At 48.6% G+C, this 17,454-nt stretch overlaps 5 protein-coding genes across 5 annotated transcripts; 3 read left to right on the top strand and 2 right to left on the bottom strand.

Moving 5' to 3' along the window:
* Positions 1-146: 146 nt before the first annotated feature.
* BDV37DRAFT_288121 (Zn(II)2Cys6 transcription factor) lies at positions 147-2,668 on the top strand (the record flags this gene model as incomplete). The annotated part of the gene is made up of 9 exons (XM_032088225.1): positions 147-217; positions 275-303; positions 362-543; positions 601-1,455; positions 1,512-1,599; positions 1,650-1,985; positions 2,035-2,132; positions 2,227-2,285; positions 2,371-2,668. 9 exons carry the CDS (start codon positions 147-149, stop codon positions 2,666-2,668), a joined length of 2,016 nt encoding a protein of 671 aa, XP_031936209.1.
* Positions 2,669-2,812: 144 nt separating this feature from the next.
* On the bottom strand, positions 2,813-4,191 carry BDV37DRAFT_275746 (epoxide hydrolase family protein; the record flags this gene model as incomplete). The annotated part of the gene is made up of 3 exons (XM_032085444.1): positions 2,813-2,974; positions 3,038-3,898; positions 3,955-4,191. The coding sequence occupies 3 exons, from the start codon at positions 4,189-4,191 to the stop codon at positions 2,813-2,815; spliced, it is 1,260 nt and encodes a 419-aa protein (XP_031936210.1).
* Positions 4,192-4,584: 393 nt separating this feature from the next.
* Positions 4,585-5,445, bottom strand: BDV37DRAFT_288123 (uncharacterized protein; the record flags this gene model as incomplete). The annotated part of the gene is made up of 4 exons (XM_032088226.1): positions 4,585-4,696; positions 4,749-4,826; positions 4,883-5,173; positions 5,255-5,445. 4 exons carry the CDS (start codon positions 5,443-5,445, stop codon positions 4,585-4,587), a joined length of 672 nt encoding a protein of 223 aa, XP_031936211.1.
* Positions 5,446-7,856: 2,411 nt separating this feature from the next.
* Positions 7,857-15,901, top strand: BDV37DRAFT_262210 (CCR4-NOT core subunit CDC39). Its single transcript, XM_032083398.1, has 4 exons — positions 7,857-8,747; positions 8,816-9,140; positions 9,202-15,116; positions 15,179-15,901. Exons 1-4 carry the CDS (start codon positions 8,025-8,027, stop codon positions 15,242-15,244), a joined length of 7,029 nt encoding a protein of 2,342 aa, XP_031936212.1. The 5' UTR covers positions 7,857-8,024; the 3' UTR covers positions 15,245-15,901.
* A 145-nt stretch (positions 15,902-16,046) lies between these two features.
* Positions 16,047-17,391, top strand: BDV37DRAFT_288125 (seipin; the record flags this gene model as incomplete). Its single annotated transcript, XM_032088227.1, has 4 exons — positions 16,047-16,112; positions 16,177-16,361; positions 16,450-16,905; positions 16,971-17,391. 4 exons carry the CDS (start codon positions 16,047-16,049, stop codon positions 17,389-17,391), a joined length of 1,128 nt encoding a protein of 375 aa, XP_031936213.1.
* Between the last annotated feature and the right edge of the window lie 63 nt (positions 17,392-17,454).

The raw sequence follows: 17,454 nt of genomic DNA on the forward strand, positions 1-17,454 counted from the left end.
ACTTACTCATGGACGATGAACAGAATCGAGTGCCTCCATTTACCTGTGGACGTCTCAGAAGGAAGCGCATCCCCAGTCGTCAAACGCCTTTTCTTTCTCGCAAGACTAGTACTGTTTCAGGACCTTGCTAGAAGCCTGTATGAAACATGGAGGCGCCGGACAGTGATGCAGCCGCCAGTCCGACTAAGATTCGGTGGAAACGGACAAGGTCGGGATGGTAAGCGACCAAAGTGAAGCTCCATTTAATGGGTGGCTGCAGTTGACTGTTTTCCAGCCTGAAATGTCGTAGCCGTCGCCGGAAGTGTAAGAATATCATGGTATATGGATGGAGTTGCCTCTTCGCTCACGTATACCATTGCAGGCGATGGAGCCCGTCCACAATGTAGGAACTGCCAGACTCGTGGGACAACTTGTCGATGGGGCCTCAAGGCTTCTTTTCACCACTCGCGCAACCTCAGCTTATCCCAGAGTGAAGTTTCTTCCTTATGCGCTATTGAAAGGCGCCGGGAATCTTTGCCGTCTCAAGCACAAGCCGTTCCGACGGTACATTATGCCAGTCGGTGATGAAGCGTTAGTGCGTGTACTGACATATTGCTCTAGATAATAGATGAGTCAGAGTTAATTGCTCGTGACTACCATTTCCTTGGCGACACTTACACTTCTGATTCTATTCTGGACCAATCGCATGAGGCGGACAGATCGGGGGTGGATGAGGACGAGACTGAGGACGTGTTTAATGCAGATAAATCTGTCATAGCGGATGCCACAGCGTTGAAAAGAGCTGGCTGTGGCTCTAAAGGCAGATCGAGCGCGCTGGATACCTCTTATCTTCATTCACAGGAATCCTCTACGCCTCGTTCTCCGGGAACCAACGATTGGTTGAGTACCGGAGACCTCAGCATCAGTAATCTGTTATGTCAGCCTAACACACAGATCGCGCAGTCACTCCAGGCCATGCTCCTTGAATATGCATTCTCCCCATTATCCGATGTCTATCACTATCGGCCCCATGGCATAGCTACGCATGAGGCTGGGGCGTATATTCCGCCTTTTTCGCTTGGACTGGCGGTTTCTCGGGACGAGTCACCGCTGCACGAACCACTTTTGCCTGTAACTGGCACAGAAAAAGCTCGTTTGATTTCTTCATTCATGCAAGAGACTGGAACGTGGTGTGAGACAACCGACTCCAACATGCATTTCACAATGCGATCCCTGCATTCGATGATGAAGTCCACGGCTTTTGTAGCAGCTGCTATGTCTCTCGCCTCCCGCCAACTAGACTACGTCGAGAAAGTTCAGCGGCCAGTCACCCTAGAGCTATATCAATATACAATACAACACCTTCTCCGGCAAGACCCCGCAACAGCGGAGGCGTCGGTTCTCGCAACCTGCACTCTACTGTGCGTTTACGAAATGATGGCTTCCGACGTCCATGAGTGGCGGCGGCATTTGAAGGTCAGCTGGTGCTGCCGTTCGCTTCTCTCGTGTATATATTCTTATTACTTCTACAGGGATGTGCTGGCCTTCTTCTGGCAAAGAAGTGGAATGGTTCGAGCCAGGGAATTGTTAAATCCTGTTTTTGGGCATTTGCCCGAATTGGTATGACTTACAGAGGACCCATTCATAATAATGGCTAATTCCTTTGGTAGATGTATGGGCGGCTTTTATTAGCGGTAAGACGACACTAATCCCAGCTGACTTCTGGTTGGATGATGCGTCCCTCGAGTCCTTGGCCAAGAAAGAAGAAGTGGATGACTACTGTAATTTTGCCATCTTTATATTTGCTCAGATTGTCAATATGTTAGCCGCGCCCGGATTTGGCGCAAGAAAAGCTGGGTCTACGTTTGCTGTCTTGGTCTCTAGACTGTGGGGGGAGCTCCAGAAATGGTACCGGCTCCGCCCTCAGGAGGTGTGCCCTTTACTGAGGGACGCTTGTCTTCCTCCCATGGTATTCCCTGCCGTGATATACACAAGTGCCTCAGCTAGTAAGTTGTTTCCTTCCTGCGTATATAGTTCTATTCTGAGCCTTCCTAGTTTGCGGCAATACCTTTTACCATACCGGATCCATGCTACTCTTACAACCTGGCCTTATTCCAGAATCGGAGATTTCGTCATCCCCCATTAAGGATGCTGTAGGTGTTCCTTGTCACTTGGCATTACATTATATTGGGACCGTATATGAGCTATACGAAGTCAATTGAAGTTTCCAGACTAACCAGCTTTAAGGTTGATGTTGCTTGGCATGCGAGGGAACTCTGTGGCATATCTATGTCAAACCCATCTCAGTAGGTTTCAAAGGAGACCCATTTCAACTCATATTCTGAAAAGAATAACAGAGAGGGAATATGGAACTTCGGCTGATGCATTTAGTGCGAACTGGGTCAACCAGCTTCAACCGCTTTATATTGCGGGAGCAGTATTCGCCAGCAAGTCTTCATCCTTATCGGCTTGTCCAGGCTCTTCAGACGATCAAGTGCACTTTCCCCCATCATCAATACTTAATATCATAAGACGAAATATACCCTCTCAACACGCCCGCTCCAATCTGGAGGAAGAATATGCCACGGAGAAGATACTTTTGCTCAAACATCTGGCTCGAATTGAGAATGAAACAGGGTGGAAGACTTCGGATCGAGCGGCCGATCTTAGGAAACTCTGGGGTTTCTAATTAGGGAAATAGTAATGCATTTTGAAGGCATCCAGTCGGTGACGCAGTTCAGTGAACATTTTATGCATTACCCTATCTAGAGAAGAACCCCTTTTCTTGTATCACATGGGACCATACAGCCCGCGTAACCCTTCGCTGCCTTTTCTACTGCCGAATATATGCCTGCATAACGACAGGGGAGGAAAAGAACGAGCGGAGATCTTGCACGAACAGATCCGGCCTCTCGAGAGACGAAAAGTGACCCCCTCGATTATACTCCCTCCAGTAATGGATGTTGGCGGCCTGAGCGGCCCAGTCGCGAGGACACTTGGATTCATGAGTACACACTCTTCCATTTACGTGACACATGTCATGAAATATTTGACTTACATGGAGTTGCTCTTTTTTATACATACTGACTTCGCAAGGCGCCGAAACATATGTCTCAAAGGTCTTCTCAGCCTGACGCATACCACGGCCGAACGCTTCCCTGTAAAACCGCAGACCGGGAGTTGCGCCCTGAATCCAATGCATCATCACCAACGTGATGAGATCTGTATCACTCAAGGCATCATGCACGTCACCCCAATCATGAAACTTCTCCACAAACCACGCGAGCAGTCCGAGGGGAGAATCCCCCAACGCGATTCCTAATGTCTGTGGCCGGGTCTTCTGCTCCTCAAGGTACCCACTCTGATCCTGCTCGAAGTTCCGGCGTACCCGCAGCGACTCGTGCTCGAACTCCGAGTATGTCAGCGCTGAAAAACACCAGCGTAGATAGGCACATGGCGCCGACCACAACGTAGGAGGAGGCACTGGGAACATGTTCAAATGCTGGGCGCGCACAACCTGGGGGTACTGGATGGCGATGGAACGTGTGATGAAGGACCTGAAGTCGCCGCCCTGGGTCACGAACTTTGGGTATCCCAGAACGTCGGTCATTAGGATCTTGTACGCGCGCGCAACCACGTTGGGGCCGACGCCGGACTTGGAGGGCGCGGGCGAAAAACCGAACCCGGGGATTGATGGGGCAACGAAGTGGAAGGCCGGATCTTTTGCGTCCTCGGGCTCAGTCAGGGGGCGCACAACGCGCACCGCTTCCACAAAGGAGCCGGGCCAGCCGTGGGAGAATAGAAGCGGGATAGCGCTTGGCCTGGTAGACTTGGTGTGGGTGAAGTGCAACACCAGGGGCCCATAGCCGGGGGCGTCGATCTTGACTAGGAAATGGTTGAAGATAGCATTCAGGTGGCGCTGTTGTTCCAGATTAGTGAGTGCTAGCTTGTCGCACAGTGGGAAGCTCAACGCACCTCTTCGGCCTCCCAGTCATAGTGGTCCTTCCAGAAATCTGCTAACTGTTTTACGCGGGAAACCTTGGCTCCTTGAGCCCAGTTATTCTCGCCAAAATCGGTCTGTTCTTCGGGGTATCGGGATAGAGCTAGCTTCTGCTTGGTCAAATGGAGCAGTTCTCGGTCTACGTGTAGCGTATATGGCACCGGTGTGTTGAACTTGAGGTCTTTCAGCGGAATGGGGGATTTAAATACCATTTTTGTCGTGTGTTTTGTACGATGTTGTTTTTAATGTTGACAGTGCAGCAAACACGAGTTGAATCGAATCTGAGGGCCAGACTGCCCACACAATAATATTTGAATGATATCTCAGCCATCTGGAATTGCCTTTCGCTTTCGTTCATGATCTGATAAATTGAGGCGCTTGGAGTTGCTTCCGACCACAGGCAGCTGTAAGCGCCCCCTAGAGTCCGTTCATAGTGGAGAGCGACAGCCGGACTACTTCCACGCGCAGAAGGGGTAAAATCGCCTATCAGACGGATACACCTCTGTGAGGGTCTACCTCTCATCTAGTCAAGAATAGAACTGCGTTCACCTAGCAGAATATGGTGTTACTTTGTGTCATTGGCCATTGGGAATGACGGATCAGAGTTACATCCACCACATGTTCTGCCCAAGAATACGGACGAGGCCATCTCTTTCCGTTATAGGCCGGGATTCGGTGGGTTTTGTATCTGTTCCATAAGCAACACATGTGATTGAACTGTAGTGGAGTCAGCGCAATGTTGAAAAACCTAGGAGCGGCAAACTAGTACACATTTCTTGTGAGGCGGTCGTAGATAATATTGTCGGGGGCACCATCATCCATCTCCCAGCCGAGAAGACGTATGTCTCTATATGACACGATTAACAGCTATACAGATAGTGGGTACTCAAGTGCTTGACTTACTCAAGAATGTGTATCACCTTGCTCTTGAGATAGGCACGCTCCGTATTACTTAGATCCTCATACTCGGTGGCAGGTTTTCCGGGCATTTTTGACATCGCAATAGCGTGAATAACCCCACCAGGGTAATCATGCCGGTCAGTCTGTTGTAGCACGCCATGGTCATAGAGGATTGGCGTTCCGCGAAGTGGCTGTAAGAGCTGAAGCGCGTGGACCTCATCTTGAAAGATCCTCTTTCCCCACTCTATGTGGTCGGCGTACGATCTAGGCTCATCCAGCCACATCGATTGCAACCTGGAAGTCAAAATGTTAGTGTACTTCAAAGCATACATCAATGCGGGTACGGTGCCCGTCGACGAAGCCAGGAGGACTTACTGAAAACGAAGTTTGACCACAGCTTCCATTTCATCCTCTGCTCTGCTAGCATAAAACACTGCCCGTCTCTCTCCGAGAACACGGTCAACTCTCTCTGAAATGAGCTTTGCAAGAATGTAGCCATGGACTCCTATTCTGATCTGTGATCTTTCGAACTTGATGAGCGTGTATTCTTCTATTTGTGGACTCATTGTGAGTGAACGTTTTCGAGATTTCTAAGGACAGGGCTGTTGAGTAATACATCGTATGAATTGGAAGAGGCGATGTCGGATTGAGTTTGTTTGATAAATCAGAATCAAAACAAGGGGTTCATCATATAGTGTTCATCCTTAGGTAATATATAAAAATTGAATAAATATGGGCGAGTCAAACATCACTGCTGATATAATATGATTAACTATTTCAGATTGTGTTCAATATTGAGTTTGCTAGTCACTTGACAATATCCCTATATTAACTACACCAGTTTGATATACAACCCACAAGCTATAATTCCATTGATGCATATCAGTTGGCCTTCCCTAATGGCCACTTTTCAGAGCTATCTTTCAGTCCACAATTACATTCACGATTTTAGCTATCCACAAGAGGGATCCAACTTCCAAGCAGCTTCCCTCTCAGGATCTAACCCCTGGCTCATTTTTTTGCCGCTTAAAGTTACGCAAATCATTAATCTGATCAAAAGAAGCCGTCTTTATCATTTTTCTATTGAGCGCCAGGCCTCTAAGTTCGCAGATTCGCGCCTACCATCTCGGTGCCCCAAGTGCACAGCCCTCCTTCGGACAACGAAGAGATACATTGTAGCAACTAAGACTGGAGTTGCAGGAAGCATTCAGGAAAGTGCACTGAACGGGGTTGGGGATGTACTGGCTACTGAAGGATTGTCGGTCGGTTTTGGTGACAGATCGACTGGACTACATATGATTCCCGACTTTTATCAGGATACAATCGCGCAGCCATCCCTCGACCATGGGCAAACCCGACTAGTGGGTGGGCTTAAATGTCCGTGGCATACCGTTTTGGATGACATGCGGCCGGAAATGCTGGGTCGAGTGCTAGGTACATACATATACATGCTAAACTATGTAGTGATTTACCCTCAGGCTAACGTCTCTAATAGGCCAAGTGACCAAACACATGGACGAATATGGCTGCAGGTATGGCTTTATTTGCACCTACGAACAGGCCATATTCATAAAGTGACAATCAATGTTCCACTTCCTAGTTTCCCCGGTCATTTATGGCTCTCAGGCCTCCACCCCCAATGCTCTAAGCATGAGGGAATGCCTCTATTACTTCGCAAGAATATCCGGGACCGCCGATTGGAAATACCATGCTCACTTGTTCCGCCCAGGAGCCCCGAGGCTCCTTTTACATGAAACTGATGAAAGCAATGTGGCCCCAGTGCGTGGTTTCCTGTTTTCTCTCCCCAAAAAGGACCCCAAAGGGTTGAGGGTCATCCTTTTACAGACAAAGTGTCATAAACACCAGGTTGATGAAGATACACACAGACATACCTGCATGTTACAAGTTGCGGTGGAAGCTTCCCATATATTTGGCCTTTAAACTTCAAAGTCTGCAAGTAACTCCGCATACTATGTCAGTTAGGTGTTGTATTTGTTTCTCTTTTCCCTAAAGGAAAGAAACGGAAAGAAAAATTAAAACTCTTGACTAATAAAGAATTGATATCTCCATATTCTACCTCGTTGTACTCGTCAGTTTTCCTATCTATGTCTAATATACCACCCGCAAGCCGAATTTATTTCCAAAGAGGCAAGTTTGGAGGGAACTTAAGGGGTTCAAAAACCCTATCACTCCCACCTCCTATATTAATAATTGTCTATCCCTTCAATAGTAAACGTATATGCCCTAATGCCCGAGAATAGTGGTTGACTTTAGCTTCAGGAGGAAGAAGCGTCATATAAAGGCAATGCTTATCTTCAGAGATAGGTATGATGTTTACTTCGCACGTATGCTCTACAAGTTTTCATCAATTTCAATTGTAATAGATAGAGTCATCTCAGGCCCTCGGACGCTCATATCTCTGTCACCTGAAAGCAGTTCCCGATAGGTAATCGCCTAAGCCAAACCTGATCACGCATGGTAGTAAGTAAGGGGTGCCATAAACCGCCTTTATAAGTAAGCTTAATTGTCTCTAGAGAGTCGGAGTACTTGTAGCTGTTGACACAGGCAACGATTGCATGGTGACTAACATATTACATAATCTAAGGAACATCGGATCACGTGCATGCAGTACAATCACGAAGGCCGGCGACATTTGACAGCAAAAAATGTAGAAACGTAAACTTTGTACAGAGAGATGCTCGGTAAAACAGGATTCGTATTTATCAATTACATACAGAACCTGATGGCGGTTCAATTCTCTGGTTGCTTCCGTTAGGTAGTCCTCTTGGGCATCATTGTTTATGTTCCAAAGCCCTAGTACTAAGACAGCCTTGGGGCCTTGCAGCCTGTGGAGGTCGAAACTAAGCACCAATCCGAGCTAGTGCTGTCAGCCTCAGGCATCATCTCCACCTGCCGTCCACTCAACCTCTCTTTCTCTGTCCGTCATTAACTCGGAACTTCCAACCTGTGCCACGAAGCAACATTCATCCTCATTGCCATCCTATTTCGGCTCTGCCACCGCAAGATTTACTCTTATTGCAATTAAATAAATTACAGCGTCATAATTAGGTTGCAAACTTCCGTCGACTGTCGTCACGAATAAAAATTTGTCGTCGCCTTCAGATCAAATGATCGCGTCTCCTAGATGACCTTCCCTCCCCCTCCTCCTTCCTCCCAATCGTCGATTGCTTCTGGCACCGATAAGTCTTCCACGACCAGGCCTGGAAGGTCACAGCAATCTGCCTGGGGTCCATCCGTGTCCCAGTCCAGCGTTCGCCGTGGACTGACTCCGCTTGCGACCAACAACCTCGCATCGTCACCTTTCCCCTCTGTCTCTTCCCGAGGGCCACCTCAGTCCAGTAGTCCTGGTCCGGGCGGTTCAACTTCATCTCCATTGACTTCCTCCTTCTCTGCGGTTCTGAGTTCCGCACGGGGCTATCCAGGCGGCCGGAACGCGCCCTCACCTGCCTCCACACCGTCACCCTTCACCTCCTTCCAATCTGGCTCGCAACAACACCAGCAGCCCGGACAATCTCTTTCGTCTCCTAAATTCAGAGCCCATACCCCGTCGTCTGGGTCACATCTGGCTTCCACAGCGGGCTCTATCGCGGGTGGTGGAGGCTCCGGGGGAGGCGGAGGTGGGACGGGATCTTCCAGAGGCGCCACCTTCTCTCCGTTGTCGTCTGGGACAACGGTAAACTCACCTACAGGGTTTCCTTCTGACAAATCAGGCTCGGCAGCTGCAGCTCACGCAAGCCAGTCTTCGCTAACAAAAATATCTATTGCTCAAGTGTTTCTTCTCCTAGATTCAATTACGGAGAAAGAAGGTCGAGAAAAGTGGGACACGAAAGCTGCTCAGATCCACAAAGTAAGTCGGTTCATTTATACTCGGAATCATTACAACGCGAGCTATTTTTAATATATTGCTGTTTTTAGCTTGTTGAGTCCAACGGCATGGAGGTCTTTTCCAAATATTTCAGGCGCCTTCTCACAGGCAACGCCCCTCAGATCTTTCCCGGTGTGAATAAGTCTGTCGAAAATGCCGGAAACTATCCTCTCCTGGTACAAGAGATGCAAAAGGTATCTCAAGATATCGAACAGGCCCAGAAGATCGCGGAGACAGTAGATACTTCCGAAGGCGATATTTTTCGAGATTTTGACCTTTCGACTTTTCTGGATCATTTTAAACTTGATCCGATCTTGAAAGTTTCACTTGCGCTGGCTTTCAAGATGGCCAACAAGTCGGATTTGCGCGCAAAGGGTAAGTCGGTCACTTTTGATGCTTCTAGTAGTGATCGGTGTCTCACCATTCCCACTTTTAGCTGACGCCATCCTCTCCAACTCGATACCTCCATTCCTCCAAAGCCTTGCGACCCCGTCGGAGATAACCAAGGACTATAAGAATGCTTGTATCGGAATGACGATTGAGCGCTTTATTCTGTACCCACCACGCAATTTCACGGACGAAGTGAAGGCTAAGCTCGTATATGCAGCCAATCTACGCTATACGAGACTGGGCGTGGAGATGCCTTTTGAGATTGCATCTGCCCTACAAATGTTCAATTTCATCAACCCGAGATACACTCTAGTCCGTCAGCTGCACTCAAAGGGGCCGAAAGCAACTTCAAACCCGGACGCTGTGACTGAAACCATCAATTCAGCTGGCTCCGAATGCTGGAGTGAGGAACATCTTGCTAGTGCACTGTTATTCTTGGTTCTGTCTCAACATTGGCAGGAATTTTCCCTTGAAACATTCCTCGCAGCCGTCAAGTCACATTACGGTGAAAAACAAATAAGCTGGCCGTTGATTTTCCGAAACTTCGATCGGGAGGGCTTGAGACTGGATGCAAAACAATTCGCCAAGCTATATTCGGCTCTCTTGGCAGCTGCGTCGGAAGACCCGACCTTGGATGTTCAGAAACTCTGGGGTGGTGACTGGGAACATCGTGACACTCAGCTGTCCTTTCTCACGGCTTTCCTTGTCTCTCGAACCGATGTGTCGCAAATCCCCAATCTTCGCGCTACTTTCCCTCCAGACTTTTTTGCGGATGGCCCCGAGCTTGTTCGTTTACAAGGAGAGCGTGCAGCAAAATCACCCCTACGATCTTTGGATGCCATGAGAGCTTTGTTCGACCTCTCGTTGTTCTCTCAGGCCTCCTGGGCAGTCGCTGAGAGCCAACTTCTTATCAAGGCCATCGTTCAATATGACCTCCCTGTGTTCCTGTGCTCAGCATTGACCCTGCCACAGCCATGGACGAACGTTCAGCAAAGCTTCGTCCTCCGAACACTAGTCGTTTTTATCCTGAAGCAAGAGGAAGGATACCAGTTAGCCCTTCATGGAGCGTGGCGTCAAGATAAGCAATGGGTGGCGGAGCAACTTTTCACTACGTTTACTCAGGATCCGACTTCTACTGCTGCCATATACGAGCATGCTGTCGAATACAATTGGCTGGATTTCCTCCTAGGATATACGAATGGCCTCGCTATGGATCTTGCTTGTTATGCTCACCGCAAGGGGCCTTTCGACTTGGAACAATGGGTGCGCAACGCAGCTCAGAAAGGTCCCATGGATATGGGCAGCTTATTATCCAAGTTTCTGAGGATAAAAGCGGAGGACGAACTTCATGTCCAAAGGAAAGAGCAACCCGCACCTCAAATGGTCAGCCTTTCTGTGAAGACCGTCTATACCTTGCTGTCAGTCTTGGAGGAATACGTTGGTGATCGTGAGAATCTTACACCAGTGCAACGGATCTGTATCCAGACATATCCTAGGCTGATCAACTACGGAGAAGGTTTTGACGATATTATCGATGCCAACGGTGAAAACGGAAACTCTTTGCCTGAGGCCGTTGACAAACAGATGCAGGAGTTGTTCGGCAAGATGTATCATGAAGAACTGTCCCTGAGAGAGATTCTCGAGTTGATGAGACGATATAAGTCTTCGCGCGAACCCGCTGAACAAGACTTATTTGCTTGTATGGTCCACGGACTCATTGACGAGTATCATTGCTACCATGAGTATCCATTGGAAGCTCTCACAAAGACAGCTGTCATGTTTGGTGGTATCATTAACTTCCGACTTGTGGATGGCATCACTCTGAAGGTTGGTTTGGGCATGATTTTGGAAGCCGTGCGCGAACATGATATGCACGACCCGATGTACAAGTTTGGAGTGGAAGCTATCGAGCAATTGATCAACCGACTCCCAGAATGGGCTGGCTTTTGTCATCTATTATTGCAGATTCCGACTTTGCAAGGCTCCCCAATCTTTCAGAAAGCCGAAGAGGTGCTCCACGAACAAGGAAACCAGGCCCGCGACTCCGATACTGGTAGACTCGATAATACTTCCGCTGGATCCTTGACTAATGGTAATGTTGTGGACGAGACTGCTACCGCTGACGGAACAACTCGTAAATTCATTTCTGTACATGTTGACCCCCCTCTCCGACCTGAAGTCTACAAGGATCCCGATGAGGATGTGCAGGACAAGATTCTATTCGTACTGAACAACGTCTCGGAGCAGAACATCGAGGAGAAGCTACGAGATCTCACCGATGTTCTTCGGGATCAACACCACCAATGGTTTGCTTCGTATTTGGTGGAAGAACGAGCGAAACTGCAGCCTAACTTCCAGCAGTTGTATCTTGATCTCCTTGATCGCATTAACGATAGGGTACTTTGGGCAGAAGTTTTGCGAGAAACATACGTCTGCGTTTCCAAGCTGCTCAATTCCGAGGCCACTTTGAATAATTCCACCGACCGTGGACATTTAAAGAACCTTGGGTTATGGCTTGGATCCTTGACTATCGCAAAAGATAAGCCAATCAAGCACAAAAATGTGTACTTCAAGGGGCTCCTCTTGGAAGGTTATGACAGCCAACGCCTAACGATCGTGATCCCATTCACTTGTAAAGTGTTGGTCCAGGCTACCAAGTCTACAGTCTTCAACCCGCCAAATCCTTGGCTCATGGACATCCTGGCGCTTTTGATGGAGCTCTATCACTTTGCTGAATTGAAACTGAATCTCAAATTTGAAATAGAGGTTCTATGCAAAGACCTTGATCTCGATCATAAAGCCATTGAACCGTCCGTCATCATCCGAGACCGTTCAGCGCACATTGAGGATGCGTTGTCAACAGCCAACATTCCTGAAGGTCTCGAAGCGTTTGAAGACATGGCACTTACCAGCATCAACCAAGGCATTCGTCACGAGAGGCTCTCACCCGCCGCTATTATGTCGACGCTGCCAAGTTTAGATAAGATCCTTGTCTTACCATCGTCCGCAAGCAGCATGGTTGACCCCAATGTTCTTCGACAAATTGTACACAGCTCTGTGGAACGTGCTATTGCAGAGATTATAACGCCTGTGGTGGAACGATCGGTAACCATTGCCTCCATCTCGACAGTTCAATTGGTATCAAAGGATTTCGCCATGGAGCCCGACGAGGAAAAAGTCCGACATGCGGCTGGCATAATGGTTAGGCAACTTGCTGGTAGCCTGGCCCTTGTCACTTGCAAAGAGCCTCTGAAGGTCAGCATGACCAACTATATCCGTATGATTCAGCAGGAGTATTCGGATCAGCCTATGCCTGAGGGGCTTATACTAATGTGTGTAAATGATAACCTGGATGCTGCCTGTGGCATTGTGGAGAAGGCAGCAGAAGAAAAATCGCTTCCAGAGATCGAGAAGGTCATCGAGCCGCAGTTAGAAGCCCGTCGCCGTCACCGTGCTGCTAGGCCCAATGAACCATTCATTGATCCATCTATGAATCGCTGGGGGCTTTTCATTCCAGAGCCTTACCGACAGGCACCTGGTGGACTCAACAAAGAACAGCTGGCTATCTATGAAGAGTTTGCCCGCCAGTCTCGTGGGCCGGGAACAACTCATATCCCCAATGTTTCGACTGACTCTGGCCGCATCCAAGATGTTCTACAGGACCCTTATACCGCCATACCGAACCTTTCTACGCCTGCAGAGCAGCCTGCTGTTCCTCACAGGACACCACAGGCGCAACAGGATGCCAGATTGCAGCAGTCTGGGCTTGTCAGCGCACAGTCGCAGCTCAATGGTTTCCTTGAAGCACAGAGTCCACGCGAGAAGGTCGAGAGCATCGTTTCCGATCTTCAACAAGCTGCAAGAAACGCGTCTGAGGAGCGTGTTAGAGATCTCGGAAGAGAGAGCGGCGTCCTACAAGAGTACAACCAAGCCTTGCGGGCTATTCTCGCATCTCCCAACGGTGAGGAGCTCGCACGGTTGACGTCGCTCAAGATCTGCACAAGTCTATTCTCGCAGACACAAGGCACATTAGAGATTGAAGTACTCGTACATCTTCTTGCCAAGCTGTGCGACATGTCGTCTCTGGTAGCACGATACACCTGGGCGGTCTTATCGGAAGTTGATGATGAGCACATGTTCAATGTCCCAGTTACTGTCGCTCTCATTGATGCTGGGCTTTTGGATATTCGTCGCGTCGATATGATATTGACAAGGCTTATCCTCCAGAAGAATACCGGTGCTCTAGATGTCCTTGCCAATCTGATGGACCGTGTTCTTTTCAGCGAAGAGCCTTCCGCCTTGAGGTCTGACTTCTCAGGCAGTCTTGAAGCTATGAGCCAGTGGCTTGCAGAAGACTCCAGTCTTTCAACTGCCAGTGATATTATCAACAAACTGCGCGAGTCTGGGATTCCTGAAGTAGTTAACCCTCTGCTCAGTGATAAATCGAGATCTAAGCGTGATCAGATGGAATACATTTTTAGCGAATGGATCGGAATCTACAAGGCTCCAGGCGCAGTCGATCGCACCTATTATTCTTTCCTCAAGGATATCCATGAGAGACAAGTCATGGACAACCAAGAAGATTCTGCCTTATTCTTCCGTCTTAGCATTGATATTTCCGTTGCAATGTTTGAGCATGAGTCTCAAAATCCTAATGGCAGCCTTGATGAGGCCTACCTCTACATCGATGCCCTCGCAAAACTGGTTGTACTACTTGTCAAATTCCAGGGCGAGACGCCAGGAGCTACCAAGACTAGCAAGTCAGTCTACTTCAATTCCATCCTGTCATTGCTAGTGCTCGTTCTCAACCACCATCATGTCATGAGAGGGGAAGCTTTCAACCAGCGCGTCTTCTTCAGGCTCTTCTCAAGTATCCTTTGCGAATATTCATTGAACGGCCTTCAACAGAGCGAACAACATCAGGAGATGATGTTCGCCTTGGCTAACAAATTCTTGTCACTCCAACCTAAGTACTGCCCCGCGTTTGTTTACGGTTGGCTGGCGTTGGTCTCGCACAGGTTCTTCATGTCAGGTATGTTGAACATGCCAGAGCGTACGGGCTGGGGCCCTTACTGCGAGATCATGCAAGCTCTTCTTGCCTATATCGGCGAGCAACTCAAGCCTGCAAATATCTCCTATGTTATCAAGGACATGTATAAGGGCGTGCTCCGTATCTTGCTGATCTTGCATCATGACTTCCCCGAGTTTGTGGCGGAAAATCATTTCCAGTTCTGCAATGTTATCCCCGCACATTGCGCTCAGCTTCGAAACCTTGTCCTGAGCGCCTATCCGTCATCCTTCCACAAACTGCCAGATCCGTTTAGAGAGGGTCTGAAGGTTGAACGGCTAGAGGAAATGCGGGAAGCGCCAAAGATCGCTGGTGACACGGCAGCTCCACTCCAGCAGGCCAACATCAAGGGTGTGGTTGACGCTTCGCTTCAGAGTGGGAATGCGTCGGAATCGGCTTTGCAGCAGATTTGTGAAGCCGTGTACAACCCGACTACCAAAGAGACCGGCCTTTTCTACACGCCAATCAATGTCAATGTGGTGCTTTTGAACGCACTGGTGCTCTACATCGGCCAGAGCGCTGTCTCTGACAATGCATCTAAGGGCAACACTCGTGCAGCATTTGACAACTCCCCTCATTCAGCCCTTCTTGAGAAGTTAGCGAAAGCCTTGCGGCCTGAGGCGCGCTATTACCTGTTGAGTGCGATGGCGAACCAGCTTCGGTATCCTAACAGCCACACCTACTTCTTCAGTTTCGCGATTCTCCGTTTGTTCGGTTCCGACTACTCGGAACAGGATGAGTCCGACATCCGCCAGCAGATTATTCGGGTGTTGCTTGAGCGACTTATCGTCCATCGTCCTCACCCTTGGGGATTAATTATAACTCTGCAGGAACTGCTTCAGAATCGCAGCTACACCTTTTTCCGTCTTCCCTTTATTCAAGCGGCGCCTGAGGTGAGTTAATATTATCCCGCGCTCCCTCGATTGAGCAGGCAACTAACCAGAGATGTCATTAGATCGGTCGTTTATTCGATGCACTCCTGCAGCACATTCAACAGCAAAGCCCTAGAGCATTGACCTAGGCATTGACGAAGAATCAGCACCTTTGCTATATTCTCTATTAATACGAAGAACTTGACCTTGCCACGATGTCTTACTTATTTCTGACATGAATTTTTTCATGGTGATCGCCGATGCCGCTCATGACATGTAGCATCCATATTACGGAGCTCTGCTGGAATGTATGATTTGAAGGGTTCTTATTCTCTATTATCTTTTTTAGTGGCCCGTTGCACTGCTTTACCTTGTTATCATTTCTCGGTTGGGTTTCTGGGGGGAATATGCATACCACTAGGAGGACATGTCAGCATGATTCAAAGCTGCATGAAGCCTTTTATCATTTTTTTCTTTTCCTTTATCTACCTATATTTCTTCCTTCACCCCACTTTTTCTTTTTTTTTTCAATTCCTTTCTCCCTTGTACTTCTGTTGGACATTTGTGTCACGCCTGTTCTGGTAGCCTGTAACGATAAGTATAAAAATACGGGGGTATAATGAGGTTTTGTTCTACTTTGCATTTTCAATGGCATTGGGAGTTTGATCAGGTTGACATGGAATAATGAGTGTGCAATTCCATTGTAATTGATTTTCAAAGAATTGAGTTACTAGAGCCGTAGGTCCTGTGTTGTAGCTCTATGTATATGTAGAGGGAGAGTTGAAATGGATACCTTGGAAGGAAGGTTTCACATGTTCCCGCGGAGTGAGACCCTGTGACGTCGACGCGACCCATCAAAATAGCTCAGGTAGACTTAAAACTTGTACTCCAACACAGCTGCCACGGATATCGCTTCAATTACCCTCGCATTACTTCCCGAATTACCGCATCATGGAATCTGATTATTCATCTGAGGAAGATGCAGATCATAAGCCTACAGCTTTAACTAGAACAACGGTAAGAGCTAGCACCACACGGGAGATAATCGAGTTGGTACCCTAACATCTAGCATAACGCGCAGAACGCGCTGGTCAGGTACACCCGGCCGTTCTTCTCAAAACAAGCCCAGAAGGCTTATTTGGGAACCTTGCTATTTATTGGCACGGGCCTATGCATGCTGTTTGGGTCCGCCCTCGCCTATGGGGTTTTCTACTATCGATTCGTTCCCCAAGTCGGCGTTGGACGCGTGGTACATTTACAATTCGGGTGAGTAAAGCATTGATCGGCGACCCTCTGGTGATAAGAGGCGTTCTTTGACCTGAGAGATTTGCTTGCTGATTGTACTTGCTAATAGTGATGGGCATCCTTGGGGAATCGCCTCCCTCGGCTCCGAATTGGTCTCTCTTCAGGCATACGACGTCAACGTGGAACTTGAGTTGCCTCGTACCCCCTCAAACCTTGCTGCTGGGAATTTCATGCTCGATCTTACCCTCGTTTCCCAGCCTTCGACATCTGTCCTGACGGGCACGAATAGCTCTACATTCCCTCTCTCACGATCGCGACGTCCTGCCATCCTGACATACGCCTCGCCTCTAGTGGACACCGCCAGCAAGCTCTCACTTATGCCGTTCTATGTGTTTGGCTGGACACGGGAAGCAGAGAAGCTGGTGGTACCAATGATGGAACGGGTTGAATTTGCTCGCGGACGGCGTAATCTGCCTGAAAGTTTGCGGCTGGAAATTCATAGTAACGAGGAGATGCAAATATACAAAGCAACGGTGGAATTCAAAGCTAGGTTTACTGGATTGAGGTATGGGCTCCCGGGGTCCCAACGTTGTTTCTGGGGTGTGGCTATTGTGACTGACGGTACAGCAGATGGATGATGTACAACTGGAAGATCACGTCGTTCTTCATCTTTAGTTCCTTGTTCTGGAGTATCTGTATGACGTCGGCAAGCATTTCTTGGGTGATTATAGCTTCCTTATCAAGCACGGGCACGCATGAACCGGAGATGAAGGAAGAAGCGGGCGACGAAACACCGATCAAGCAGGAACCTTCTGAGGAAACATCCTCTCTCATGGAAGCACCCTCTACTTCTTCCGCTAATCCCGAAGAGAGACGGAGGATCAAGAGAGAAGACGAATATGAGGCAGATGACGACGAGTCTGATGGTTCGCCAAGAGACCGAGGTACAATTTCGTCCGAGGAAGTCGGTGCGGGGACTGGGCTGGAAAGTGCTGAGGCTCGCGGCGTTCAACGAAGGCGAAGCCGCCTGTTCAATCACGAGCACTCCTAACCTGCTTCGAGGCCTGTTGTAATGATTTCCAACCCGGCGTTTTTTCACTGTATCGATACCCAA

Source organism: Aspergillus pseudonomiae, assembly GCF_009193645.1.
Source record: "Aspergillus pseudonomiae strain CBS 119388 unplaced genomic scaffold BDV37scaffold_109, whole genome shotgun sequence".
Classification (NCBI taxonomy): Eukaryota; Fungi; Ascomycota; class Eurotiomycetes; order Eurotiales; family Aspergillaceae; genus Aspergillus; species Aspergillus pseudonomiae.

What these genes read in the sequence shown, in the direction of transcription:
- BDV37DRAFT_262210 (XM_032083398.1), top strand. Translation starts at nt 8,025, where the DNA reads ATGACCTTCCCTCCCCCTCCTCCTTCCTCCCAATCGTCGATTGCTTCT. An exon ending in AAGCTGCTCAGATCCACAAA is followed by an intron (nt 8,748 to 8,815) that starts GTAAGTCGGTTC and finishes TGCTGTTTTTAG; the next exon opens with CTTGTTGAGTCCAACGGCAT. An exon ending in GTCGGATTTGCGCGCAAAGG is followed by an intron (nt 9,141 to 9,201) that starts GTAAGTCGGTCA and finishes TCCCACTTTTAG; the next exon opens with CTGACGCCATCCTCTCCAAC.